The 27,943-nt window shown below is 38.9% G+C and overlaps 3 protein-coding genes across 13 annotated transcripts in view; 1 reads left to right on the top strand and 2 right to left on the bottom strand.

The window, feature by feature from the left end:
- The window catches only part of HEATR5B (HEAT repeat containing 5B), a 63,384-nt gene extending 59,285 nt beyond the window's left edge, over nt 1-4,099 (bottom strand). Inside the window, exon 1 of one of the 5 annotated variants that reach the window (XM_054194762.1) lies at nt 3,213-4,099. The gene's annotated coding sequence lies outside the window, so the exon portion shown is untranslated. Of the gene's footprint in view, nt 1-27; nt 236-3,212 lie in introns of those variants that run through there. The other 4 variants (XM_054194761.1, XM_054194764.1, XM_054194763.1 and 1 more) reach the window with 4 other exon arrangements.
- Nucleotides 177-12,591, top strand: GPATCH11 (G-patch domain containing 11). Of its 3 annotated transcripts, none has more exons than XM_054194775.1 (9): nt 177-237; nt 527-659; nt 750-976; nt 1,883-1,924; nt 2,003-2,123; nt 2,862-2,952; nt 4,098-4,202; nt 4,995-5,076; nt 5,636-6,223. In XM_054194775.1, exons 2-9 carry the CDS (start codon nt 613-615, stop codon nt 5,689-5,691), a joined length of 771 nt encoding a protein of 256 aa, XP_054050750.1. In that variant the 5' UTR covers nt 177-237; nt 527-612; the 3' UTR covers nt 5,692-6,223. The 3 variants fall into 3 exon arrangements, with proteins under 3 accessions (XP_054050750.1, XP_054050751.1, XP_054050752.1); XM_054194776.1 differs by lacking the exon at nt 177-237 and adding an exon at nt 11,987-12,591 and having other exon boundaries at nt 508-659; nt 5,636-5,721; XM_054194777.1 differs by lacking the exons at nt 177-237; nt 4,995-5,076; nt 5,636-6,223 and adding an exon at nt 4,764-4,899 and having other exon boundaries at nt 508-659.
- EIF2AK2 (eukaryotic translation initiation factor 2 alpha kinase 2) lies at nt 6,675-27,688 on the bottom strand. 5 transcript variants are annotated; one of them, XM_054194773.1, is made up of 16 exons: nt 27,483-27,687; nt 26,910-27,046; nt 22,811-22,925; nt 21,487-21,656; nt 20,556-20,682; nt 18,833-18,915; nt 17,799-17,883; nt 17,303-17,337; nt 17,005-17,139; nt 16,445-16,564; nt 14,949-15,056; nt 13,100-13,292; nt 10,925-11,050; nt 10,286-10,308; nt 8,275-8,337; nt 6,675-8,193 (listed from the first exon to the last, which is right to left on the bottom strand). In XM_054194773.1, the coding sequence occupies exons 2-16, from the start codon at nt 27,020-27,022 to the stop codon at nt 8,184-8,186; spliced, it is 1,506 nt and encodes a 501-aa protein (XP_054050748.1). In that variant the 5' UTR covers nt 27,023-27,046; nt 27,483-27,687; the 3' UTR covers nt 6,675-8,183. The 5 variants fall into 5 exon arrangements, with proteins under 5 accessions (XP_054050748.1, XP_054050744.1, XP_054050745.1 ...); XM_054194769.1 differs by having other exon boundaries at nt 10,286-10,381; nt 27,483-27,686; XM_054194770.1 differs by having other exon boundaries at nt 10,286-10,381; nt 17,799-17,880; nt 27,483-27,686.
- Nucleotides 27,689-27,943: the final 255 nt, after the last annotated feature.

The raw sequence follows: 27,943 nt of genomic DNA, 5'->3' as shown, positions 1-27,943 counted from the left end.
GTCACGGCGCGCGCGCGCCGCTCCTACCGTGTGGCGGCCGCGCCCTGCCAGCTCCGAGCGCGGCGGCGAGGGACACCGGCGGCTCTACCCCCAGGCCCGGGGCCCGGCCCCCGACGCACCTCGGCAGCGCGGAGGTACCGGCGGCCGAGCAGCAGGAAGCAAGAGGCGCGCAGGCGCCGGCGGGCGGGGGCGGTGCGCAGGCGCCGGGAGCCGAGCGGGCCAGGCGAGCGGAGGCAGGTGAGTGCGCGGGTCCCCTCAGCTCCCCCCCGGCTTTACAGGCGCCTTGGCAGCACGAGGAGGGTTCCGGGGAACAGAGGGGCGTCGTGGCCGTCGGCGGTAGCGGAGCCCGGAAAAGCGCGCGGTGGGCGTGAAGGCTGGGGCGGGTGTCCCGGGGTGGGGGCAGGGCCCAGCGACCCTCGGGTTTCCCTGTTTTCCTCCGTCAGGGCCGTACCCCTTCAGCCTCCGGCCGCCTACCGAGCGCAGCAGACCCGAGCGGCAAGTTTTTCTTGCGGGTTCTGCGTTTCAGGCGACCTGCAGAGAAATAAAATGCGTGGGAAAGCGGATTGACGGGGTTCATAGGCAAGGGGTCGGAACAGGGCATGCGTGCTAAAGATGGAGGAAGATGAAGAGGAAGACTACATGTCCGATCTATTTATTAAGTAAGTGGTTGGCTCTTTTTTCCCTCCCTCTTAAGTGATTGTACGCATATTTAAAAAATAGTCCTAATATTTACTGGAATTAACTCTTAGACAGGATGTAAGGCCAGGCTTGCCCATGGTGAGACGGATGAAGGAAGCTATTCAGAAAGAAGAAAAGCAAAAAGAAGCCAATGAGAAGAACAGACAAAAGAGTATAAAAGAAGAAGAAAAGGAGAGACGTGACTTGGTATTGCAAAGTGCACTGGGCAATGAGAACAAGGGTTTTGCTTTGCTCCAGAAGATGGGCTACAAAAGCGGCCAGGCCCTTGGCAAAAGCGGTAAGCTTGTCACTGTCTTGAAGCGTGTGCCTATATTCAGGTGTACTTTCATATTTTATAGACTGTAGCTGCCCCTTCATTTGTAGATAGGGACAATAGATGCCTCTCTGAGAGCCCTAGCGTTACTGAACTGTGAACATGTGTCGTGGTTTGGGCCAGACTAGGAGTGTCAGAAGAAAAGATGAGAGTAAATCTCTAAAAACTGAAATGAAAATGGTACGGCCTATCAAGAGATGCAAGGGAAGCGGCGGTATTTGCTGCTCAATAAATGCACTTCCGTAGGTGCATGCCTACAGGAATTGGATTAAGGATGTTTTGATGGCCTTGCAAAGCTAATAGTGTTCCAAAAAATAGTCAGCCCCTCCCTTTGGATTTATATTTGGATTCTGAAGAAGAAATGGTGCACACTGGCCTACCCTTATGAAGCCTTAATAGGTGAAGTAAAATGAGTAAAACAATAACTACTGTGCCAGTTCAGCGTGTCTCTAGCAGACAATCGGCAAATGAACTGGCCCAGACAAGCTATTTTTATTCTTCATCTTTGTTAAGTTGTGAGATTCCAGAATGAAAAATGCTACAGAAAGCTGTAACAAAGCAGTCTTCATCACAGTCTTCATCCCGCCTGTCAAGTGAAAACCATTTTCTTTCAGTTGGGTAGCGTCCTGGAAAAGGTATATAGCGATCCGGCAGACAGGCTAAAGAAGAGAGGGAGTTTCAGTTCAGCTGGGTCCTTTGTAACGCAATAAATGTACATTAATTGGACATTTTTTTCAACTTCCAGGCAACAATGTTACAAGAAAATGTACATATTTAATGGCAAAAGCGGCTTGCCTCCTTGAATGTACTGCACAAATCATAGTTTGAGAAAGACCCAATTTCTTAAATTCACCTATTTTTCTCTCACAGGAGAAGGCATTGTTGAACCTATTCCTCTGAACATAAAAACAGGTTTGTGATACTTCCTAATTTCTTAGTTTGGTATTGGAGCTTCTCAACTGCTTACATTCATCTCTTGAACTTACATAGGCAGAAGTGGGCTTGGTCATGACGAATTTAAAAAGCGAAAAGCTGAAGAAAAACTGGAAAACTATAGACAAAAACTCCATATGAAAAAACAAGCAAATGAACAAGCTGCAGATCAGTTCAGGTGAAATGATGTAACTGATGTTCCAAGCAATGTCTAAACAACGAGCCTTCTGATGCTTTAAGTTTGGTTTTTCTTTCAATGTGTTACTATTTTTGAATGTTTTGAGTGAGAGGTAAGAGTTAAAGTACAGAGTAATTATTTCTCATTCTAAAGCAAAAGCAGATGAATACTGTAAGGTTAAAAGTGTGTGCTGCATCATTTATTTTTGTTAATGTTAATAATGTAAACAATATGCATACTAACTTTTCTTAAGTCATTTGCTACTTTTTAAGTTGGAGAACCATGTCATCTTTTTTAATATAAAATCCACAGATAATCCTGAGCAATGTTGCTACAATGGTTTTAAAAATCAGAGTAAATTTGTTTAGGTTTAGGTATTGCTTTTTATTTTCTCCTGATTTGCTTGTTCTATGTGGAGAAGGAAAGCCTAGGGAAGGCTGTGTATTTTGCAGATGTTTAGTGAACCACTTTTTTCATATCTCATGAAAACCCGATGAAGAAATGGTGCTTGGTGTAGTGTGATTAAAAAAGCAATGCCTTGAAGGTATAATTCCCAAGAAATATGTGTGTGCTCCCACAGAAACAACATCAGAAGGACTTCTTAACTTCAACATTGTCCTGATCTGATAGAAAGTCTAAGATTCTAGCCTTACTAATTCTATTTTAGAAAAACTGTCGACTAATGAATCTCACTGTTTGTCTGCCTGTTTATTTTAGCTGTCTACTTTTTCTTAACAGAATAAGATTCAAAAATAAACAAGAAGAACGTAAGATGGAAGGGGACCTCCGAAAAAGCCAGAGGGCCTGCCAGCAGTTAGATATGCAAAAAGTGAGACCTGTTTTTTGCGAGGGTTGGAAGGAAGGCTTATAGGTTAGAGATACATGCTACAAACAAAATAGTGATTTAATTCTTGGAAGTTCTCTAAAATTGTGGGATTAACTAGCCCCAAGTCTTGATGTTTGGCAACACTTCAGTCCTTTAAAAATTTTCAAATTATATATTAGCACCATTAAGATATTTGAAGGTGTATATTAACCTCCTGGTAACTTATGTGAGGACCTGTGTTGATTTGCATCATGAGAGCTCACCTGGTTTTGCTCCTGCGTTCTTGCGATTACGTTTGAGCTGTTGGCATATCTTTCAGTAGCCGATGTCAGGCTGTCCAAAATGACAGTGCTGTTTGCCTCAAGTGAGGGAGCAACATCATCACAGAATGGTTGACGTTGGAAGGGGCTCTGGAGGTCATTTTGTCCAACCCTCCCAGCTCAAGCGGGGTCCCCTAAAGCAGGTTGCCCAGGACCATGTCCAGACAGCTCTTGAGTATCTCCAAGAATGGAGATCATCAGTGAGGGAATCAGTAGATTCACCAAAGTAGAATTTAAATTAAAAACGAAGCCAAAACAAAGTACCTTCCACCTGCAAAGAATAACAGGGGTAATAGCAGTGAACTGCTATAAATTTTTGCCACTTGAACTATTTTTCTTTCCTCTAACCTAGAGGTTAATACTGCCCGGAAGTTCTGCTGAGGTTGATACTCCTTAGTCTGCTTCATATGAAGTCAGCTGAATTAGCTTAGATCATCTTTGGTGACTCTTCTTCCTTTAACTTTACCTGAGGTAGATTAGGAAGCACTGTGTGATCTCTTGATAAAATAACTTGGGGCAGCATATCTTCAACCGATAAGAAAGGGTATCTGTTCACAGCCTTGGTGTGTGATTATGTTGCTGTGTAGCCTTACACGTACTGAACATAAGTGGAATAGAACTTAATGTTGGCATGCATTTACTTGTTTTAAAAAAAGTGAATAACTTGTGGATGGCTGTACTTAGCTTCACACTACAGCTTCTTGGTTATACTATACAGGAAAGTTTTAAAACTTAACATGTCACCTATTAGAAATGGCTTTTATCCATCGTCTTACAAGAAAACCTACAAAGGCAGATAATTTTCATTTAAATCCTTCATTATTTAAGGATATTGATGTTCCCAAGGAGACTTGGTATTGGCTAGAACCTGAGGAGGAAGACAAAAAGGATGAGGAAGACAAGGAAGATGAATGCACAAGCACAGACTTAAGTGTAAGCTCTGCAACTAAACTAATGGCTTGATTCAGAATTAAATTTAATGTTCCTTTAAAAAATGTGTATGTATATGTACATACATGTATAAAGGATGTATGTTTACCTGTCAGTCTTCAAGCTGTAGTGAATGGCCTCTTTGCAATCTTAAAGCAGTGATTTTTATAGCAGTTACGTGACAAAATATAAAACATTAAACCACTGTTTTATTGCTTCTCTGGTTTGAAGCTGATCTTTGGAAAAGTAGCCTAGAAATTGTAAACATTTTTGTGTCTTAGCCAAGATACGCAAGATCAAAGTTACTTGCTTTTTGAGTTTTAATTTTGGATGCCTCATCTCATGTCTTAGGCTGTATTTTAGAATCACTAAGTAATTTCTGAAAATGCTTCACAGATTAGCTTGAGATGGACACTGGAAAGTCACATTTTTTGAGAAATAGATTATCCAGCTGTTGGTTGCCTTGTGTGTTTGATTTGCAGAGATTAGGAGTGAAAAATTCCACCAAAAATATCATATACTTGAAATAAGGTAGCTAGGTAATATTTTTATCTCTCTCTTCAGTGCAGGGTTCTTAGCTGGAAAGAAGGATGAGCAAACAACAGCCATTAACTTTCCAGAGATCATGAATTCCTGTACCGTCTGCTACACATTTGGGAAACTTCATGCCTTACTGAGCATTGTGTAGCTTTTCCATAGCAAAAAGTTAAACAATCTGTTTTAGCAAAGTTAGTAGCTTAAACTGTTTTATGTCACGTGAGCCACAGGTCATCGCATACCTGTACATATCTCTAGGTATCAGAAAAGCTACACATCCTGACTACCTATTTGAGAGAAGAACACTTTTATTGCATTTGGTGTGGAACAACCTACGAAGGTGAGAATAAATTTAAGTGTTTTACTTTGCTTATGCAGCTAGACTCAAATAGCACAATATATCCTTTATGTTTCTCTGTTACTGCAGTCTTTTAAACCTACATGGCAAATTTTCCCTTCCAGGCTGCTGTTTTTTGCAGGAAGCTTTGGACGTTTTGATTATAAGCCAGTTTTTAGGTGTTTACATACACGCACAAAAAAAAAAAAACAACCAACAAACCCACAAACAAAAAAACCCCAATCATACTGGCATTTATTTGAATTGGTATTCGTATAAATTTTGAGAAAACAAAATTCACATCTTAAAACTAGTACCATAAAAAGCTGTGAAAGCTTGTAGTTGTTTCTGAAACAGAACACTATCCAATTTCACTGCACCAAAGAGGGCAGAATTTGTGTTCACTGTTTTAAAACAAAGTTTGGAATTAATAACTTGCAAACCTTCTTGAATTCTATTTAATCTGCTTTAAGTGGATTCCTCAAATAATTCTAGCAACTTTTCCCCCCCCCCCCCTTCCTCTGAGTTGGAATTGCTCACTTCTTTTCTGCTTATCCTGTAGACTCTGAAGATTTATCTTCAAACTGCCCTGGAAACAGTGCTGCAGATCATGAGTAAAATGTTTCTAAAGGAAGGAGTCCTAGATAAGTATGTATAGTTCATAATATCTTTTGAAGTTTCAGAGCTGTGCCATACTAAAGAATTCACACCAATGTATGCAGAAGAATAGTTATGTTGACAGGTTAAACTCACATTTCTGAAGCATCTTGTGGATTTTCTGCTTGATGCACAATTTAATAGGAATTTAAACTTTGCATTTATAATTGAAGTATCATAATTGAGAGGCAGGTTAAGCCTTCCACAGTCTTTGGTTATGCCCTGCCCAACTGAACAAGATCAGCTGATAATAAAATTTGACTTTGAGTAAGGGAATAAATATTGGCTAGTTACTCTGTTGTATAATGTGTTAAACAGGTTTTTTTTCCTCTTTACAAAGGTGACTAAACATCAGCTTTTTTTTTTTTCCTTACTACCTTAGACCTGGGGGGGGGGGAAAAAAGCTTGTGAAACATTACAGTGATGTTATTGGAACCAATATTCTGTTGTATGTAAAAGTGCATATTTTGCATAACTAAATAGTACCAGATTGTGTTGTTGCGTTGTTTGGTTTTTTTAAATATTAAAAAAAAAAAATACATTTTAATGGACCTTTATTTTTAGGAAACAGCAGTTCCTACTGTAAACAGTCACTAATAGAAAGATACTGCTGAAGTATACAAATACTAGGAAAAAAAAGGTATCAAGAACTACTGGAACAAGCTCAATATTACTTAACAGTAAGAATGTGATGGTATATGGGTGCTCTGTCCAAGATCTCTAAAGGATACCCAGCCAAAGTTTGTCATATACCAATTTTCGTATTATAAGAGTAGATTTATGGGTGGCAGGGAAGAGGAAGTGGAACTAGCGGTATTTTGTGTCAGGATATCATTTCTCTCAGATCTTGACCAGTGCAAGGAAGTACTTGTTAGTCCAGAACAGTGAAATGCTCAATGTATTTGTGATTCATGATAAGGAGTAAAAAAAAAACAACTTCAGGCTTTACAAAAGGATGTAAAATCAGATTCTTATTTAGAAACAAATACTTTCAAGAGATCATCCATAATTTTCATAAGAATGTAAAAGTTACTATGCATTCATTTACATTAATCTTTTTAACCAAGCACCCACTTTAAACCCATTTAACGCTTCAGAAAAAGCATACAGTACTTTACTACACATAGTAGCTATTTTTCTTCTTAGAAATCTCTGTTCATTTGCCTTTATGGAGGTATGTGGGTTCCATGGCATGAATAGTTTGACAGAACGCAGCTCAAAGACAAGCATCTGAAGGATGAATGTGCCTGTCTTTTCTCCCTGCTCCCCACTACCACACACACAATTCTTCCAGTCCAGGCAAGTCTGCACTCTTTGAAGTATATAACTAAAGAGTAACACACAAACTGCTGGTACCTTTTTTGAGGCTGACAGTAAGGCCATCAGAGGTATTCAGTACACTTGTTAAAAGTTAGGCATGCCTCAGTATTACAATAAGGAATTAAAACCTAGCGGTATGGGAGAGAATGTTTAAGGTGCTCTCTCAGCACAGGATTTAAAATGATTACTGCTGAGGAAACTGGAGAGTTTCCCTGTATTAAAAAGCACCTTAAGTATTCCTTTCAGGAAAAAAAACCAAACCAACCCCAAAACCTAAGGTTTTCAAAATTTTAAGAAAAAAATGTAAACTAGATTTCTGAGAAGCTGAATGCTTAACACTTAAATTCTCAAGGAATGCTTACTTTAAAAGTATGTATTTTTAAATTCTACAGCACTGAAGGTGCTAGGTGTTCAACAAGTGCATAGAGATAAGAAAGTTCACCTTAAAGAACTGAAATTCAGTGAAGAATAACCCACGCCTATTCCTAGTGTCTTTTCTACCAAAATTAGTCTTGGTATTAATGGGAGCATTCTAGTAATTATTAAAAACATCACTGAACAACTCAGAAAGGTTTGAGTCACATACCACAAGACAGTGCTTCTTCCATGGAAAGCAATAGATAATCCCAACTGATAATGGATGCAGCACATGTTAAGAGCATGCATACAGGGATCTGTGGCACAGGCCAGTTAGCATCACATCGACTTAAACTTCTAGGAGACAAGGACTAGGTTCCTGTACTTATTGTACAATATAGTTCAGCTCATCCACAACCTGTGTTTCCAGCTAAAAATTGCAAGTGATTGCTTGCAGAAGTACGCTGTCCTAGTCTGCAGCTGACGGGCATGAATGGTGATGTGACCCTTTTGGCTGAGGAGCTCCTCAATGGCAGGAAGGTGAAACACCAACAGAAAAACATATCCTAAGCCGTCTTGTTGCTTCTGACATTTATGATTATTTCATCAGTTTCAACAGACATCAAACTCTGGATTTAAATGCAGTCTGAAAGCCTTAAAGGGCATTTACCGAGTATGAGTTTTAAATGAGTTGACTTTCTGAGCACACTCATAAAAGTCAAGTATTTCAGATGCAGAGTATCTTCCTGAAGCGTCTCTTGAAAGCATCTTTTTGATTATGGGTGCCTGCAAAAAGAAATTAAATGTCAATAAATTATTTTTTATGAGTAAATAAACTAACTGAAATAATGTATTAACATCCCATACCTCTGTTGGAAAGCGGTTGGTGAAGCTCTTTGAAAGATTACCTTCTCTAACATCTTCCCATATCTGAAATTCATAAGAGAGAACAGTTTTAGTATGTTTTCACTGATTATGTTTTGCATCTCACTGTATGACCCATATAATTTACTGAAGTATTTAGGAAAATACAAGTCTACAAAAAAGGTGAGGCTTCAAAAAGAAAGTAACTGTGAACAGTTTGAAAGTTTTTTCCATTTAGTTGTACTTTGTTTTGGTTTTATGGTCTTTTCATCAACTGTTGTTCCTTTTCAAGCTTAAAAGTTTCACACTCTACAATGATGTGTTTGTTTCAGCAATCCTTTCTCTTTCAGAAGCTTTATCCTTCTTCCCTTAATTTAAAAGTAGTGGGTTTATATCCTCTTACCACATTACACACACAAAAAAAAAAAAAAAAAAAAGGGCAAGACGACTGCATGTCCTACTTTGGATGTTACTATTTGCAAGCCAAGCAGGTGTACTTCCTCCTTTTACCTTGTTCATCAGTACCACACACTTATTTCTGTGTCTGCAGAAACTGCTATGTGGAGTTCAAAGCAACTAACATATAGAGAATTTCTAATTATATGCTTTCAGAAATTGTTTCTGGGTAACAGCTATGTTTTTCCACATGATGTGGCTTTCTGGTAAACAGAGCAGTCCACATCATTCACTTTGCTGTTAACTAGTGTAATGTGTGCCTGAAGATGACGACGGGCATATTCTTGCGCACTTCGCTATGCATCCTGAATCATTAGCTAGTCTTATGGATGCTATAGCCTGGCTTAGCAACTCCTTGCATTCAATAAAATAACAGCTCCGATCAACTTCAAGTTTTTTCCTACTCTTCAGCAGTAGGTTTAGGCCTGTGACCCTACCTGCTGGTGATCATCAGCTGAACCAGTTACTCAGCTCATAATCATCACCTTCACTTCTGTATTACGTTCTTTCAGCAGGGCTTGCCAACACCATACAACAGAGTTTTATCATGCTCCGTTAAGTGGAATTATTTTTTAAGCTAATGGAGCAGCTGAAGACCATCCTAAGACTTTCCATCCACCTGACCTCCCCGCCTGCCTACAGACACGAGATTTTTATGCTTTATGGAAATGAGACTAAATCATTGGTCTTGCCCTTTTCATTGTAAATACTGTGGGACTGTGGACACATTTGCACAGTCAGCTGTAAGCAGGAACAAGATGTCTTAGCTAAACAGAGCCAAGTTGAACCTGCGAGTGGAGCAGACACATCGGTATGGTTTTATTGGCGAAAGGACCAAGCTAACAGTGTTAGAGAGCTTCTGGGTCCAGCCATGTACATAGATCTTACAATTACTTCAGACAAGATACTCAGTAGCTACATTGCCGTCCTACAAATATGTAGGTTTGAGCATATGAGCTGTTACACTAATAATGTTCAAAGTACCAAGAAAACCAAGACACACATAAAAGATACCTTTTGAAAAGAAGCTTAAGTAATGCTGGTTTTCTTTTGGAAGTAAAATATTTTTTGGTTAAAGCTACATATTCCAAATCACTTCTGTTTTCATTTTGGAAAACTGCAAGTGTTTGGGTTTTATAGACATTTTGTGCTTGCTCCGCTGTGCAATAAGGACGAGACCACAGCAGAGACAAAACTCTCCCATTCATAATTCTTATTTTCTAAAATTAGAAAAATATTCCCTTCAAATACTCTGATCAAACAAAAAGATTTATCAGATACTTGAAATCTTTTTTGCTAGACATTATTCTTCAGCATTCTCAGCTTTAATGTGTATGTCACTTGGACGTAAGTGAAATAAAACCAGTAATATTTCTTTACTTCCGTTATTACATTTCAACGAAGGTGTGAGGACTTACGTCCCTTATAGAAAAGAATCAAGGGGAAGATGTAAATAGAGATACTACTTTAGATATACAGATTACTTCTAGTGTGCGATACCAGCAGCAAGGCAAAACAGTGACAGTGAGACTTTTTTTTTAATTTAAAGATTACATACCTTACTTTTCTCATGACGACTAACTGCCGAAAGAATTTCAAACCAAATTAATCCCAGTGCATAAATATCTACTTCCTTTCCGTATTTGTCCCCAAACTACAAAGATGAGAATAAAAACAATACAGGCATCAAATCCAACTGGACAGCACATCTTAAAGCAAAATCTTAAGTCGGTAGAAATTTCCAGCCCAAGGCTACAGGACTGGCCCTACTTGATCTTATTATTAGTTGTTACCCTTTCTGCTGTTAAATAGTTACTATTATGTCACATAAAACACACTGAAATCAAGACTTCGACAGACCTATACAGATAAGGCATGCCAATATCTCTCTGTCACAAATAATGAAACAAATAGGAGGACTCAAATGCCACAGCGAACAGAGGTCCTAAATCCAAATTGAAATACATGGCTGCATGGTTTTGCAAGAGCATTTCTTGCAGCACGCAGTCTCACCCTGCAGGTTAGCACAGCGAAATAAAATCACACTTGCACACAGCTTTCTCCAGAATACAGTTATCCTTGTCATACCAGGGAACTTCAGGCAACTTGGTTTAGTTAGATTAGGTTTGAGAACATCCAATGCTGAGTTTATAATGCAAATCCAGTTACAGAGACACTAATATAGTGGGATAATTACCTGTTCTGGTGCCATATATGATTCTGTTCCTCTGTTCCTAGTCAGAGTCCCGTACGCCACAGAAGTCACAAGACCAAAGTCTCCTATTTTTATTTTATCTTCATGCGATATGAATATATTCTGAGGCTATATACATATATTAAAAAAAGAACACAACACCATATGACCAAGGTTTATTGTCAAGTGTAATCAGCCACAGAAGTAGTCCCCATAAAATTTGATAATTGTTCACAGGAATTAGCATTAAGAAACTGATGGGGTGGGAAACAGAAAGACATTCAATTAATTTTTAAAAACACAAACTAAATTTAAAGTAGTAGATGCCACAGTAGCTGCAACTTTTTTTCCCACCAGCTCAGTCATAACTGTATCAAGCTTTAACGCTCTTCAAATACATTGTGCATATAAAATTTCCTATTCAGAACTGCTTTTTAGTCTCCAATCCTAGCCCTGGGATTTGATACACTTGGGCAAAGCATTTAAACTCACATGGAATGCCACTCAAATCGTGGTTTCTTCTAGGCATAGCAGGATTATCTGTACTAAGTCAATTGCAGAGTTAGGGCATCCCAGTGCAGTTCTGTTCAAGTTTGGCCATGTCCACACACATTTAATACAGTACCTATACCTGGCTACGCTATTTGAAGACTCCATTCATACCAGGCACAAATGGGATTAATCTCAGTTTGAACCTATCCTGCAGCTTTCATTCTGGGACATGGAGATCGGAGATGCCCAAGCATCTAAGTTGACAGCAGATCAAAGTGGGGAGAAAAGTTCCAAAATTCAAATGCAGACAGACAAGTTAGCAATAGGACTTGGAAGCAGGTTACAGCCAGATGCCATGGATAAGGAACTGGGGCAGCAGATTCATAGGAATAGGGAAAAGTAGGAGATTGAGCTGAGATGACAATAAAGTAGGACTGAAAGCGCAAGAAAATACATAGCACATAGTGTGGGAAGAGCTGAAAATTAATGGGTGAGGAGAAAAGGCACTTATTAGGCCTCTTTTTCCCACACACCTAGGGAAAATAATTAGGGTGTATTTGTGGTTCGTTACAGTAAAGCTCTAGAAGATAAGAATGTATCTGTCCATAAGAGAAGATTCTAAAAGCGGGCCGTGAACATGATCTGGAACTACACTATGAATGCAAAATACAAAAGATTTCGATCTCTGGCTCAAGAAGTCCATAAACTTTGGGTTACTGGAAGTCTTGAGAGGAAAGGAATATCATAGAATCATGGAATGGTTAGAGTTGGAAGGGACCTTAAAGATCACCTTCTTCCAACCTCCCTGGCCACGGGCAGGGACACCTCCCACTAGACCAGGCTGCTCAAAGCCCCATCCAGCCTGGCCTTGAACACTTCCAGGGATGGGGCATCCATGGAATATGCATCAAGGACAGCATCGCTGTGTCATCTCTGAGCGCTAATACTCTCTAGTCGTTTGGAATTCGCCACTATACGAAAAGAGCATCCTAGATCAACATTTAATGTGACCCACTACAGCCGTTTTTAGGAACATCGCCACACCAATGACTTTTTCACAAAGCAAATGATTTAAAACTCTGCAAGCAACATTACAGCTGGCATATGAAGCCCTGAAGGCTTGCAACTTTGTCCTTTATAATGTTTATATTGAAATAAAATCTTTTTATGATTGTGCACTTGTAGAAACTGAAATTCTATCCAAAAAAGTAGCACTTAAATATTTGTATGCATATGTTATACAAGAGCAATTAGAAGTATGTTGTTATCAAACACAGTATGTATTAGGATAGATAAACTGTCCCTTTACAATATAGCAAGAACAAACTTCCTAGACTCAACTTTACACTTTCTTTTAATTATTTCATCAAGTAAAGTTAGTATTTCTTTTTCCAATAAGCAGTCTTGTGACCCAGTAATACATAATACAGTGAAAATGTCTGTTAATTGATGACTACTATTTCTTTTGAACTACTGCATTCTGAGATCCTCCAGTTTACCTTCTGATTTTAGGATGAAGTCCAGGCAGTTGGTGAAAAAAAAAATTAATCACTAGCAATATCAGAAGAGGCACACTACAAGGGTACATAACAGACTAAGCAAAGACTAGAATGATTTAACATTTTCTGAAATTCCAATGAGTACTACTTTTATTTATTTTTTTTTTTTATGACCTATCCTACTTACCTTGAGGTCTCGATGAATTAACCCTTCAGAATGGATATATTTCACTCCTTTAACTATTTGTAAAAATATGTTTTGTGCCATCTTGTGATACTTTTGATTTCGTCTATTCTTTTCAATCCAGTTATCCAGTGGCCCTTGTTCACATAATTCCATTTGGATGAAAAGACACTGAATTTTTTGGTCTGACATCTGCCTGCAAAAGAAAATCATATACCATATTGAAATTGGCAAGTTACAGTTCCTCCCAAACCATCAATGATTCTCAGGTTACTCTTCTTTAAAAAACCTTTTTGTTAATTATTATTATTTTTGGACTTCCCCAAAACAAAGTCTGCAAGTCTCTTGGTTTTACAAAAGATCCTAGATCCTATAAATAGGGAGAACTGCAAGCCAAAGAATCCCTGCTCATTTGCTATGTACACCTGGAATATTCCAACGTTTTGCTTGCTTCCTCGTTCACACTGAAAGATTTCTGAGTGCTCAAATTCTGGTCCCCTCATATCTAGAGGCATATCCTGTACAGAGAGAAATAACACTGTCCTAGGCTCCCATCTTGCCCTCTAGGAACTGCTGCAAGTCCCTGGCAAGTATTCTGCATTCTACTCAACAAATACAGCATTAGCCTTTCTCTCCTACCCAGAATGATGACATTCTTTCAACCTCTGTCCTTCCAAGAAGGTAGTGTGGCGTGACATCAGTCTGCGAGTTAGAGAAACCCTTCTGAGATCTGGAAAACTAGATGAAGTACATTCACCCACCCGATAGCCTCACACTTTCCGTAAGAGTTCCCTCACCATCGGCCCATAGGATAGGCTGAGTCTGGAGCTGGTGAGGGGAAGGACAACATGAAGAGGACACGGCACCACTTTTTCCTCCTTGCATTGCGTGATCTGAGTGCCCTGAAATAAAGCCGCCTGAGGCATTAAAAAACCAAGCATTAAGTGGCTCTGGACTCTCTGTAGCCTTGAGGTCAGGGCACTAAGTGGAATTCCAGGCTGGGACCTCACATTTGAGGACTTGTTTTCTGTCTTTTACCCAATAACTGTTCAATATAAAATGCGTAAGTGATATGGAGGCTCCAGTATGGGTTTTGATACAAGACTTTTTTTTCCCCATTTTATTCCTCACTTACTGAGCACAATGAACAGATATCGCGCCAACCATAATTTTGAAGCCATTAATATTTTATGACTTTAGGTAAGTGTGGCAACCTATCTGAAGGGTATGAATTTACAGCTAGTGAAAAAAGCCTACCACAGAAGCTTTGGAAAGTTAATAATCCAACTTATGAGTAAAACTCTCACCACTGTCTTCCCAGAAGTCTTAGTGTTGAAAGACTACCTTAAATGAAAGAGCATTCCATTTTGTATTTCTGTTCTCAACAACCAAAATGTTCCAGGCATCATGGTTAAAACGCTAACTTAGAGAAATGATTAAATCTATGAGAGCTACTGGCTGACCAGTACTTCCTAAAAAAAGGAAACTTCCAATCAGGAATTTGGCAGCCAACTGCCAGACAATTTTTTAGTTTCTGTTGTTAATTCTAGCCCCAGATTTTGAGTTCTGCGCTCTTACACTCCTCTATAGATTCAACAAGTTGTGTATATTAAGGAAAAGTAGAAAGATAAAACTACATACTGTATCTTATTCATCAAGGAAAATGAGATATAAATATACTTAATTATATATGACCTGCTTTGCCTTTTTTCATAACAGAAGTATGTAAGTATGTGTACGCACTTATCTTTCTATAATGCTCTATAACCAATCATCAGCCTTTTTTTTTTTACAACACAAAATTCACTATGGCAGACAAGTTTGTGAGTGCCAACTACTATCTTGTAGTTACCTTGTGTATGGATCAATTACATGGTCATACCCTTCCCAGCTCCAACAATACCGCACTATGTTTTCATGCTGAAGTTTTGCCAGTTCTTCTACTTCACGCAGTACATTCCTATTTGAAGGGGAAAAAAAGAAAAACAAAATCAAATGGCATCTCCCTATAAAAACTTAATATTAGGTTAAATAAAAGACATGATAACAAGTAGCAGTATACAGACATTTTTACATTTATTTAGAAAAAGAACATAATATTCTCCTCCATACAAGTTCAAAATTGTATTTACAAATTCTGTGGGTTTTCTTTCATCTGCCCAGTTATTCAAAGTGCAAAAACGTTTTAACCATATTAGAAATGAAAGCCCCATTCAAAAAAAGGCTGAAAAAAGCAGATAGTTGCAATGCGTAATTACATTAGGTGGCCAAACACAATGTAGCAAACACCCATTTTTCTTTTCACCTCTGTGAAGTTTGTTTACATATACAGAAATCAGTGCAAATACTCGTGAAGAACTATTACTACGTTTGGCCTGCACTACTTGTTGTAATATCGCCTAGTGAAGTAAATTCAAACCCATCAGCAGACCAGCAGTCTTTATTTGAAGAATCAGTAGAATGTTTTTTAGTATAGTTCTCAGGATTGCAATACAAATGAAAATAACATATATTTGTGAAGAACACAATAATTTGAAGGGCAGTTACACAATATAAGGGGACGAGAATCTCCAACAACTTGAAACTTTTCAAATAGATTACTTAAAAGAAATTAAAGTTTTTCAGCTGCTGATAAAATACTCCCACTAGGTATTGGTTACAGAAAATTACTTTAAAAAAAAAAAATAGATTAAGATCATCATTCCTGGATGGGGCTTTGAGCAAACTGGTCTAGTGGGAGGTGTCCCTGCCCATGGCAGGGGTTTGGAACTGGATGATCTTTAAGGTCCCTTCTAACTTGAACCATTCTATGATTCTATGTTGAGATTTATTAGGGACAAGTAACAAAGTGTGAGAATAATGGGTTATATAAAGAATTTTCCAATTACAAACCACAAAATGCATTACTTTCATTTTTCTCTATTTTCCCTAATTATAGTCAGTCGTTAACGCATTACTGATAAGTAAATTTTCCATGTAACCCATCAAAAGTAACAGTGCTGCTTTCAATGTTCTATTAATCAGCAGGTTTTCTTCAAACACATTTTGCAATATTAATAGCAACAGCACTAGTGTGTTTGGAGAAAGTAGAATTTAATAATTCTACTTTTTTACAGATGCATCTGAAATTATTCCAGTGCATGCAAAAACTAGCAAAGTTGCATGCCATTTTGAGCTTCACTTTGAAATAAAGAAAACGGTTTACCAGAAAGAATGGACAATTAATAATGCAAATTGCTTAAATGCTCCTAGGGTTATTAAAAAGTCAAAACAAAGTACTAAAACCTAGTACTTACGTTGTCCTAAAATAAAAAAAAAACCAAACAGAAGTAAATATACAGTACATACTTTGTGAAGCTAACTCGTTTGACTGCATAGGTTCTCTTATCAAGCCTTCCTGTTGCTTTGAAAACGTTCCCAAAACCACCGTCGCCAATAGGCTCTATATTTTCAAAACTCTCAAGAAATCTTAAAAAAAAAAAAAAAAAGATATATAACAAGTATACTTAACATTAAATTTACAAGATATAAAAGTGATCCTGACAGATCTAATACATCTGCTGAAATATCATTCTACGGGGATCACTCAACACCCATACAGGTCTAAATCATAGTCTTGAAGATTAAAAAAACAACAGAAACTGACCCATGAAACTATGTAGGGTAATTACCCTCACATCTTCATACAAATTACTTTTGGTTGTAAGTATTAAATACCATTGCATGTAGTTGCTATACTATATTTGAAATGCGCAGAAAAAATAATCTCAAATACCAATTTTCTTTGAAAGTTATTTTTACAGCAGTATTTTCCCACATTGTATTATTATAAAGAAACAAACAAATCTAGAGCACTAGATACTGTAATTGCCATGCAGATCTTATTTGAAAAAAATAATCCTTCTTACCTTTCATTCACGGTGTATAGACTTTGATTCTCCCCACTGGTATTTGTGCCCACATCTGTGAAACTTTCATCTGACTCTGCCATCTTTTTTTTCTCTTCCTTGTTTCTTGCATTATCAAAATTAACTGCCAATTTTCTTTAATAAGGATAGAAGCAAAACTTATGAGCTGTTTTTCTAATATATGACAAGAGAAAAGAAATGTACCTCCCAATGATGGCATTTCTTTGCTACATATAGAAACAGTAAAGTGGTTTCCAATATAGTTTATGGGAAATAGCAACCTAGAATTAACACATACCTTTTGGGTTTCAGGGCAGAACTTTCTGCGTTTCTCTATGTGAAAAAGAGAAAAAAAAACACCTAAGTGAGATATCCTGAATATTTTCACTATACTTAGTTTAAAATGTCTCTGCAAATATATCTAGAAATTGTACAGAAATGTGTTCATACATTATATAAACAATGTAAGAAGAACGAAGCCATATCTTAGCTTAAAATATTTCATGTATGCTATATATGGTATCATCGTTCTTCCCACAGAAGAATATGAGCTTAGATTCATCCCCTTTCTTGGGAGTACTACCTGTTTGGTCAACAGTACATAAATTGGACCCACAGTACAGCAGTAAATGATTATGGTTAGCAGTAAGCACTGAACATTCTTAGGAAAAATGCACATGTGTTTTCCAGTGATTAGTGGATAAAGGAACAAACTGATGCTACACTCTGTCAAGAAGCTTGCTCTATTCAGTGTCTAAAATGTAATTATGAGGAAAACTGTTTTCATACTATACCTGAGAAGGTGAAGGCTTTTCACATACTGCCATGTCTTTCATTTTTTCTTCCAACTTTGTAGCTGAGACTTCAGAGCAAATACTGCTGTTATTGAAAAATAATAGACTAGTTTTAGGTGAACATAACACAATCATAAATAAAACGATTGCCATAAGAAAAAAAGAAGCATAAAAAAATACACAGCTTTTAAAAGCAGAACCTGAAAAAGCATTAACAATCATGACTGATTTAAACTACAAACCTTTATGCTGGAAAACTAATAAAACAATAACATTTTTTAATATACTTTATTTCTATGATACAATATCATTACATCTGTATGATATATATTCTATTATATCCTTTAATTAAACAGGTTAAATACAGATTTATATTTCAAGGCAGTGCAGCCACCTCTAGCACTGTACGTTATCAGCTTGCTTTACAATCACACAAAGAACATAAAAGAAGTGGTCGTGGCACTACTGTCAAATTAACTGCTGGACACAAAAGACTTGACCTAGGGTTCCCAAATCACAAATGAAACTTTATGCATGTCCATTTTCTTTTGCCTAGCAAATTTTCCCTTTGGTGGAAATGAAGGCTTATGGAGAATGAAAACAGAAAAAAAAAAAAAACAGAGAAGAAAGCAGGATGTGGAGCACAGGGAAACACCAAAATTGAATTACACTGAGTTCACAAGAGTGTCACAATAGGAAAATGTGTGTTAAAAATGGCATGAAATAATGCTACTGAATGAGGTAGGTTATTCCGTTTACATCACAGTAAAAATGCTTCTGAAAAAACTTCTCATGGCAAAATATAAATATATCAGAAAGCTTTAAAGTTATTATAAGCTAACCCATAAGGACTCAAATAAAATTGCAGAAGTACAACAAATTTTCCTCTAAAGTCTAAGAAATATAAGCTCAAATTAAATGACTTTATACTGCAATAAAGAAACTACGACAGATTTTGTTTAGAAATAGATCTTGTGACCCTCTAAGATTAATAAATACATTTTGTTATCACATTATCAGTGAACCCAGCTTACTTGCAGTCAGACTGAGTTGGCACTTGAGAGGAATTACTATGATCACTAAATGTAGAAATGCTGTTAGATTTTTCATTTTCCATCTGAAAAAAAGAAAAACCAAGAATGGTTAACAAAATCATGTAAAAAAAAATCCCTAGTGCAAAAGATGCCATTCAAAGAGGGGGAAGGGAAGACTACACGGTCCTAAATGGAAGTTGTCAACTGCGCTGAACATTGAAAGCCCTGCAGAAGAAAGGCATCTGCCTAACTTCCACCCAGAGGACACAGGGCCCTGAAGACATTTTCCCACTCATATTGAAACTATTTAGGCACATTTGCAGAAGTAGAGTCTGGGATCTATTAAAAATCAGGATAAGAATAACAGTTATTAAAAGCAAATGTCTTCGTTGTTTACCTCATATGCTATGTTCCGTGTGGAAAAGGAGATACATATAGGCTTTGGTGTATGTAATCAGCAGAACTGAAAATCTGAGTCTGTACAAAAAGACATTCAATGTCTTCAGCGAAACCTGGATTACTAAATCGGGGTCAACTAAAACCGTTAATCCTAAATACTTAGTGGAGGTTCTTCCCCCTTTTTATTTCCCCCCATGTCATAAGAGCATAAACGTAACATTAAAAGCAACACCTACTATTGTTACGGACCATAACCTGACAAAAAGTAAAAAAAAACTTAAGCATTTACGTTTCAATGATAGACAACAAACAAAACTCATTTTTTGGAATTCAGAGTACTGGGCTTTTGCTAGTTACATTTTGTTTGTTACACAGACATCACTGAGAATTAATAAAAATTAAAACCAAACCAAAACAACCCACCCCAAATTTAGAATAACTGCTACAGAGGTTCTGCTTGAGGTAGTAAATTTCAGAGCGATGAAAATGCAAACACCCATGAGCTCGCAACACAGGAAAATATTAAGGAAGGATCCTAGAGCTATAATAGGCCATTAATTACATGGTTAACTAAAAACCAACAATAAAAGCAGCATTTAAAATTCACCGTAAACAGCCAAATAATGAAAAAAGTACTTAAAGTAAAAAAAGATTTCTTTCCTGCCCCTCACTGCCTGCCTTCCCTTTAAACTACCCTTCATTTAAGTTAATTCGTATGTACGGTTCTGTGCATTTCAGAAGTGGGTTTGGATCACTATTAGAATTCTCATAATTTTGCGCATGCATGGCAATACAATTGCCAACATGAAGACAACAACTCTGCTCTCCACAGGACGGTGTTCATAATTGCTTCACTAGATGCTGCCTTGGAACACTACACAAGCCAAGTCCTGTTGATTCTCACTCCTGCTTTTGCCTTGCTCACATTTCACAATAGATCTTTGATTCAACAGAAGGCAGTAAAAAATTTACGTTCATAGCCAGTCAGCTCGACAACACTTCACACAGGAGACAACCGGTATATTAGAGCAGTCAGGATCCAAAAATTTTTAATATATGTGGATCCTTGAATGACAACATACCAGAGCATACTCTGAAATACCCAGAGATATCAACTGTGAGGGTTTTTTCATCCAGCAATTGAATATAGAAACACAACATAAATTTTACCCATAGAATCCTGTAGACCAATCAACCCACCAAAATATGGATTGTTTCCCTCCTAAGTGGAATCCATGGAATATGCTTTTAAATACAATGAGGAAATCTGTTCATAAAGCTACAAGAATTAAACTTCTGTCTTAAGGCTAAATACAGCACATACTGTTAGAGCGCCTTCGCGATTTAGCTTCTCAAGTGCTTGTTTTGCAGCAGCTTGTCTTGCAGCAGCTACAGAAGCTCCAGTACCAATTCCATACAAAACACCACTAATTGTACAGCTAAAAGAAAACCTGTAAAATACAACAGGGAATAAAGTCTTAGATCACATATGACAAGTCTTAATTTAATGATTTTAAACACTACAGTCAATTGACATTACAGAATGGAAATATGAAATATACATCTTCAGGACAGTATTTCCAATATACACTTAATCTAATTAATAATGGTAGATAACTAATTTGACATGCCTTCAAGATAACCAATTTTCAGAGAGTCAATATTTAGCACTTTTTAAGGTTGAACTCCTCAAAGCATCATATCATATGCACCCACAAGCACAAATTACCTGCGGTTTAGTTTTTAAAGTAGCTGTTTTTGCAGTGGAAGAGGGGAGTTTTCCAGCAGATATTGTCAGGAGAGTTAAAATACGTAGATATTATTTATCATCCCTCAGCTGTCAGTAACTGGAATGTTTCTACAACTCACTGACTGCAATACATACAGAAGGGGACACAAGCGGGCTCTCCTTGGCAATTGGTTCTTAGGGGTGTCCAAAATACATGCCAAGAGGTCCACAAAGGTGCCAGAGCTACAACCAAAATAACTGGCAATTTGTCAACACTGACTACCATTTTATAATCATGCCATCTCTTCTCACAGCTGAAAAACCTCACTCCTCTAAGCCTCTCCTCCTATGCCGTATCCTCCAACTCTTTAACCATCTTAATGACGCTCCAGTGGATTCACAGACTGCCTCCAAATTTTTATTGTATTTCTAAAGATTCATCTAACACTACTCAGGGTAACTAACGGTAGTGTTAGTAAACACAAAGAAGTATTAAAAGCGAGTAGCAAGACAAAGTACATCTTACATGGGAGCGTGGGCGGCTCCAGTACAGTTTCTCTTAGGATAATCAACTTTTTGTGACGTCCTTTGTGAATAAGTATTTAGTAGGCTGACATAGTCAGTGGCTGGTGCAGGTGCTAAGGTCACTGGACTTGTATTTAATCCTGCAACTTGCATAGTTGAAGGACTCTCTGCCTATAAACCAAACAAAATAGATAACTTTAAAACTTGAACTTAATAAATAGATTAAAATAAACAGTGTATGCAATCTAATATAGCTGCAAGGTTTGTCAGCATTTCAAAATATTTTTAAGAAATCCCGAGTTTGCATTAACGGAGTCCCTTGTGGCAAAGGACAGTCATCCCAACCCAGAATTATTACCTTTTGAATTTTCAAAGAAATGTAAATCAAGTTTTCCAAGTATTGCACCAATGTATCTAACAATTTATCACCATGTCTCCTCCCACCTCTTTTAAGAAAAGACAGGGAACAAGCTGTGAAATGTCTCATAAAAAAAAAAAAAAAAAAAGCAAATGCTGCCTTCTGAATTTTCTCACAGCCCGACCAGAGCCAAGAAAAGGGACGGCAGCAGGATGCTGCTATTAGCAAAGGCTGCAAACGCTCCTGTGCATATACAAGAGGCAAAGTGGGACTTTTCAGCTGTCTCATGATTAGGCAGCATTGAAAATACATTAGCAAACGTGCAGCAATTGTGTTAAAGTAATGATGGTGACACAATAAAAAGCATATGGAAAGGTAAGGAAAGATTTCACTCAAAAGGTGCTAAGAAGCATATAGTCAAAAAGAAAAATACAGAATGGCTACCACAAAACACATGGCAGAAAATAAAGGAGAAAAATTCAAACCTAAACTAAATCAAGGAGGGATAAAGAGCATATAAAGAATGACAAGAAAACAAAGATGAATCAGATAAGCAAAAGCAAGCAATTTTACTAGCAGAGTGGCAACAGACACACTGAATGATGCCCCGCAACTGTTTTGAAGACATGGAATTACTGAGCAGTTGTCAAGATGAAAAAGGAACACTGTCCACTCTGGATATACAAAGGCAGCTTAACAAAGGCAAATAGACTTCCTCATCCTCCTGTAACAGCGCAGGAGGAAACACTCTCGATATTACACGCCAACCTTGTAGTAGAACAAGGAAAACAGTTCAGTGGTAAAAAGTAGAAAAGCACTGAATAAGACAGAACACAGACAATTTAAATAAATTATTAGAAGCTCTTCCGAATTAAAGAAAACAATGATATTGTATTGACTACTTTTAGAGATTCATCTTCAACCTTTACTACCAAAAAAAAAAAAAGAAACCATAAAATTTACTCACCTCATTCTCAATCATTTCCCAGGTTTTTTTTGCTGCTGCTGCTTTTGCTTCCTTCTTATTTTTACCAGTGCCTGTACCATATTCTATATTGTCTATTTTAACCATAACTGTGAACCTGCAACGAAGGAAACTTTTCTAAAACATTGTTGCATTTTGTCTCATATATACTTAATAACATTTTCAGGTTCAACTTTCTTTTTATTATCTACAAAGCACTATAAGTTAACTGTGGAGATATTAATGTGTTTTTATTGTATCTAATATCTATTATACCTAATATATATCATAATTCTTTAGTAGAAATAGTTTTTAAATGTTTCCTCCCTAGCCACAAATGCATGCACTTTATTTGTCCTAGAGATATTTTTAAATGCTTAGCTGCTTTTTAAAAGCAAAATTATTTAAGTTTTTAAAAGCAAAAGAATGCATGAGGCAGCATTGTTGCAGGCAAGGTTGTGAAGCCCTAACACCGGGACATATCTCAGCACTACAAAACTGTATGGAGAGGAAAGATTAGATTTCACGGATCCAGACATCATATTATACTCACCTTTGAAACACTGCTACGTACACTACTTAGTAAGTGCAAAAAACCACATGTAGTGCTTCATGAGATGTGAATTTAAAGGCAGCTCCAAAAAACAAACTAAAAAATCAGCCCTGCCCTTCCACACTCAAGCACTGATCCCTTCCCCCTCCACTGCACACACCACTTCCCATGCAGCAGTGCCGGGAGTCAGAACAGGGAGCTGATGCAGCTTGGGGCTGGCTGTACTGGGTCTGGCTGGGATGCAGTTAACTTTCTTCATAGCAGCTAGTATGGTGCTGCGTTGTGGGCTTGGGACTAAAACATAACACAGCAATGTTTTACCTACTGCTGAGCAGTGTTTGCACAGCATCAAAGCCTTTTCTCCTTTTTCCCCATTCTGGCCCCCCAGCAAGTAAGCTAGGGTGTGTGAGAAGTTGGGAAGGGACAGAGCAGCTAGCCGGAGGGATATTCCATGCCATATGGCATCACGTTCAGCAATAAGAGCTGGGGGAAGAAGGAAGAAGAGGAGACACTTGGGGTTATAATGTTTGTCTTCCCATGCAACCATTACACATGATGAAGCCCCGCCTTCCTGGAAATGGGTTAACATCTGCCTGCCAACGGGAAGTAGTGAGTAAATTCTTTATTTTGCTTTGGTTGCACATAGAATCATAGCATGGTTCAGGTTGGAAGCGACCTTAAAGATCATCTAGTTCCAACCTCCCTGCCATGGGCAGGGACACCTCCCACTAGACCAGGCTGCTCAAAGCCCCATCCAGCCTGGTCTTGAACACCTCCAGGGATGGGGCATCTACGTCTCTCGGGAAAGTGTTCCAGTGCCTCACCACCCTCACAGTAATGAATTTCTTCCAAATATCTAATGTAAATCTCCCCTCTTTCAGTTTAAAATCGTTACCCCTTGTGCTATCGCTCCAGTCCCTGATAAAGAGTCCATCCCCATCTTTCCTGTAGGCCCCCTTCAAGTACTGAAAGACTACTATAAGGTCTCCCTGGAGCCTTCTCTTCTCCAGGCTGAAAAACCCCAACTCTCTCAGCCTGTCCTCATAGTATACGTGCTCCAGCCCTCTGATCATCTTTGTGGCCCTCCACTGGACAGCTTTGCTTCACTTATTAAACCGTCTTTACCTAAATCCACAAGTTTTTCTCCCTTTCACCCTTCTGATTCTCTCCCCCATCCCACTGGGGTGAGTGAGTGGCCAGATGGGGGTTTTGCTACCACCTGGGGTCAACCCACCACAGTGAACTAATAACCTAATAACAAATGACCTAATAATGAATAGCTGGTTTTCAGCCAAATCAGTTCTTACCCAGGCCCTGCACAAAAGGCAACAGAGGAGAAAATAGCAACTAGATTTCTACTTCTGGCAGCAGCACAGACTTGCATCAAGTTAAAGTGACCGTCATCATAACCTCAGGGTACATCTGTACTTCAGATCGCAGCAGAGCATATAGATACACAAGCTCCCAGTCAACGAGATAGATTCACGCAAAGAAGCAGTCTAACGACATGAGTTTCTCTCTGAGACAATTTGTCTCAAATAGTGGAATTACTTCAGGAATTCACTTCTTTCATTATTCCAACTTCACTCCCCCCTTTAATGACACGTTTGGGTGGAAAACAATGCTGATGCCGAATAGTACTTGCAGTCATTGTGTAAGCAAGGCTTAACAAGAGATCTTAAAGAGGTGAGCAGTAGGATAATGTGGCATGCCACATACTCTACACATAGGTGACAGCATACGCACAATAAAAAGCATAAAAGAAAAATCATTCTTTGGGAAAGGTTTGTTAGCCAGCCCATATCTAAGCGCTGAATACTACACACATTCAGCTATGACTTTGCATCCAAAATTCACCATAAGCATCCTGAGGAAGTCTACAGTCTGAGTCTCAATGAACCATGAGTTAATTACGTGAGTTGAGAATTACCTGAATCAGTCCCAAATGTACAGTCATGCTTATCCACCGTGGACCTCAAGTTAATAAACACTGCCCAGACTTGACAAGCTTTAGGCAGGACTGTCCTGGTTGTCCACACACTGTGTTCCCAGCCCAAGAAAGCTCACAGCCACTCAGGACTAAGCCAGCCTGGGCTCTCTCAACCTTCTTACATTGCATTCAGCACTGACCCTTCCAGACACTGCAGTGGAAGCAGCTACAGCACCAAACCCAGGACAGGACGGGAGGAGATGACAGGAGATGTCTCTGCATCATGCCTCAGACAACTGCAGGAGGCCTAATGAGATGGCACACAGCACAGAAAAGTTAGGGAGCCAGCTCTCAGGACCAGCAGTGGCCCATGCATACTGCCAGCAGGCAGAGCAGTGGGGAACAGCACCACAAGGGCACCACAGGAGATTTACAGCACTCATCACTGTAGCCAGACACTGTACTGGTACATTGTACTCCTTGGAACAGCCCAAGTTATTCGGGATTTTCCTAGATACCACTGTCACACCTCACATCACTTACAGATACAAGGGAATGGGTTGAATTATATTTGTGAATGTAGCAGAGCACACGGAAAAAAACTGAAAAAGTGCAATAAATGGGATAAATGAGTAAATTTGAAATGTGCGTAAATTCTGTTAGTCCCATGCCATCACTTTTGAAGCTTGAAGACGTAGCTGTGTAACCACAGCTGTGGCCATTTCTGTGATAAGGGTTACTTTTTTGAACTACATGAGATACATGGGGAAAAAAAAATAAGATAATTGATTAACATTTGAGACACAGATAATACTTATTAATTTATTCTGGGACTACAGTCAGGTCTAACAATAAGCCAGCACAGACGGTGCTGGCTGGCAACAGGGAAGACTATAGCTTAAAAGAAACATACTGGTTATTAGCATAAGGCTTGTCTTCATGCAAACTAGCAAAAATTAAAACAAAAAAAAACCAAAAAAACAGAAGGAAACATCATAGATCTTGAGTATACAACATCTCCAGCAAGGAAAAAAAAATAGCAAACCACCAAATTTGTGTTAAAAAATAAAACATATTCCATCACCTATAATTGTCTTCAAAAGTAAAATCAAAACGGCTTAAGCAAAAGACCCCTCTCTTGTAACAGATGTTCAAAAATTAACTACACATAAAACACGTTGGTACCAAATGAATTAATATACACCCAACTTTTACGGTTAGAAATTATCAACATAAATCACAAATAATTTCTACGCTTTGTAAAACTAAGTAAAAATCAAGGCACTTAAGTTAGTACAGATAAACAGAAATACTTGCTGCAACCCACCCCACCTCCTGAGAGATTTCATGAGATGCATAACATACTTACAATATAGTTACCAGTAACGTGTATTGCTGTTGCTTTCCAAAAAAGGGCCATCAACTCTGAAATAGGTTTTCTCCTCAAACTCTATCACATGACATCTTCCCCACCCACCTCCCACTCACTTAACGTTTTCAACCAGCTCTTGCACCACATATTCACTTTCAGCAAATTAACTTTTACGACTGCAAGCTTTACCCAGTCCATTCATTGCATCAAGAGTCCCGATGTATATTGACATGCATAGTTAACTTACTCAGGATCATGAGATGGGCCAGTCATCCCGATGTCAGCATAATGCAGTATACGTTTATTCTTTTGACAGTAATGGTTGATCTTCTCCATATACTCACGTTCCACACGTTCCATCACGTTCACAATCTCAAAAAGGTTCTGCAAAGCAATAATCAAAGATATGTCTGTGCCTCCAGTCATAGTATAGAGATGGCCCCTAATCCTGGCAGGCCACTACTGTGCTATCAAATAGAAAACTGTGCCAGTACTACAAAGTTCACAGAAAACTAATTCTAACATCTGATCCAAGTGTTTGATCTTCAACTATTTTTGTAGACTCATTGCTTGGTATAACAGATTTAGAAAGCAGAGCAGAGAATTTACTGTTTACATAAGATTTCTTAGCAGATTTCTTGGCAGGAAAAGGCTGAATCATTCACTGAATCCTGGGGAAAAAAAAAGAAAAAAAAAAAAGACAACAACCCAGGAACGATTCTCCAGGCAGAATTAGAATTGATTCCTTCAGAGGGGAACCAAGGGGCATTTTAACACATGCTTTCAAACCGCGATGACCGTCAGGCTCAGTGACACCTACCGCAGAGGAAGCCGGGCTGCCGGGAGGCAGCCGCCGAGCGCCGCTGGAGACGGGGTGCGGGCAGACTGCCTCGGCGGGACCGGAGGGATGCCCTGATCCCCCTCGCCGTTATCTCCGAGCGGTGGCAGGCGCTCCGAGACCCCCAGGAGCTCCGGCGTCCTTCACGGCGTCGTACGGCGGCAGAGGAGCGGGACAAACAAGCGCCGCCCCGGTTTCGTTTCCGCAGCACCGCCCGCCCCGGCTGGAAGCGAAACCGAAAGGGCGGGCGGCGGCCACCGCCGAGGCCGCGGGGAGCCGCGCTGGGCCCACCCCCCCGCCACCTCAGCGGTGCTCGGCGCCCCTTCCCTTAGGGGAAACGCGGGCGGCGGCGCACACGAGTCCCTTCTCAAAGGCGTGTCGCCCACCAGCAGCACTGCCCCGCCGGCCTTTCCCTGGCCAGCTCTTGGCTTTTTCTGTTACAG

The sequence above is a fragment of the Rissa tridactyla genome, chromosome 3 (genome assembly GCF_028500815.1).
Source record: "Rissa tridactyla isolate bRisTri1 chromosome 3, bRisTri1.patW.cur.20221130, whole genome shotgun sequence".
Taxonomy (NCBI): domain Eukaryota; kingdom Metazoa; phylum Chordata; class Aves; order Charadriiformes; family Laridae; genus Rissa; species Rissa tridactyla.
This window is presented reverse-complemented; position numbering and strand designations above follow the sequence as displayed.

Bases quoted from the DNA above. Each gene is read 5' to 3' on its own strand.
- GPATCH11 (XM_054194776.1), top strand. From the start codon at position 613: ATGGAGGAAGATGAAGAGGAAGACTACATGTCCGATCTATTTATTAA. The intron at 660-749 runs GTAAGTGGTTGG...ATTAACTCTTAG, and splicing joins ATGTCCGATCTATTTATTAA to ACAGGATGTAAGGCCAGGCT. The intron at 1,925-2,002 runs GTTTGTGATACT...GAACTTACATAG, and splicing joins TCCTCTGAACATAAAAACAG to GCAGAAGTGGGCTTGGTCAT.
- EIF2AK2 (XM_054194769.1), bottom strand. From the start codon at position 27,022: ATGGAACGTGTGGAACGTGAGTATATGGAGAAGATCAACCATTACTGT. The intron at 20,683-21,486 runs GTAAGATGTACT...TGTATTTTACAG, and splicing joins GGAGCCGCCCACGCTCCCAT to GTTTTCTTTTAGCTGTACAA. The intron at 15,057-16,444 runs GTATGTACTGTA...CCCTTCAAATAG, and splicing joins AAACGAGTTAGCTTCACAAA to GAATGTACTGCGTGAAGTAG.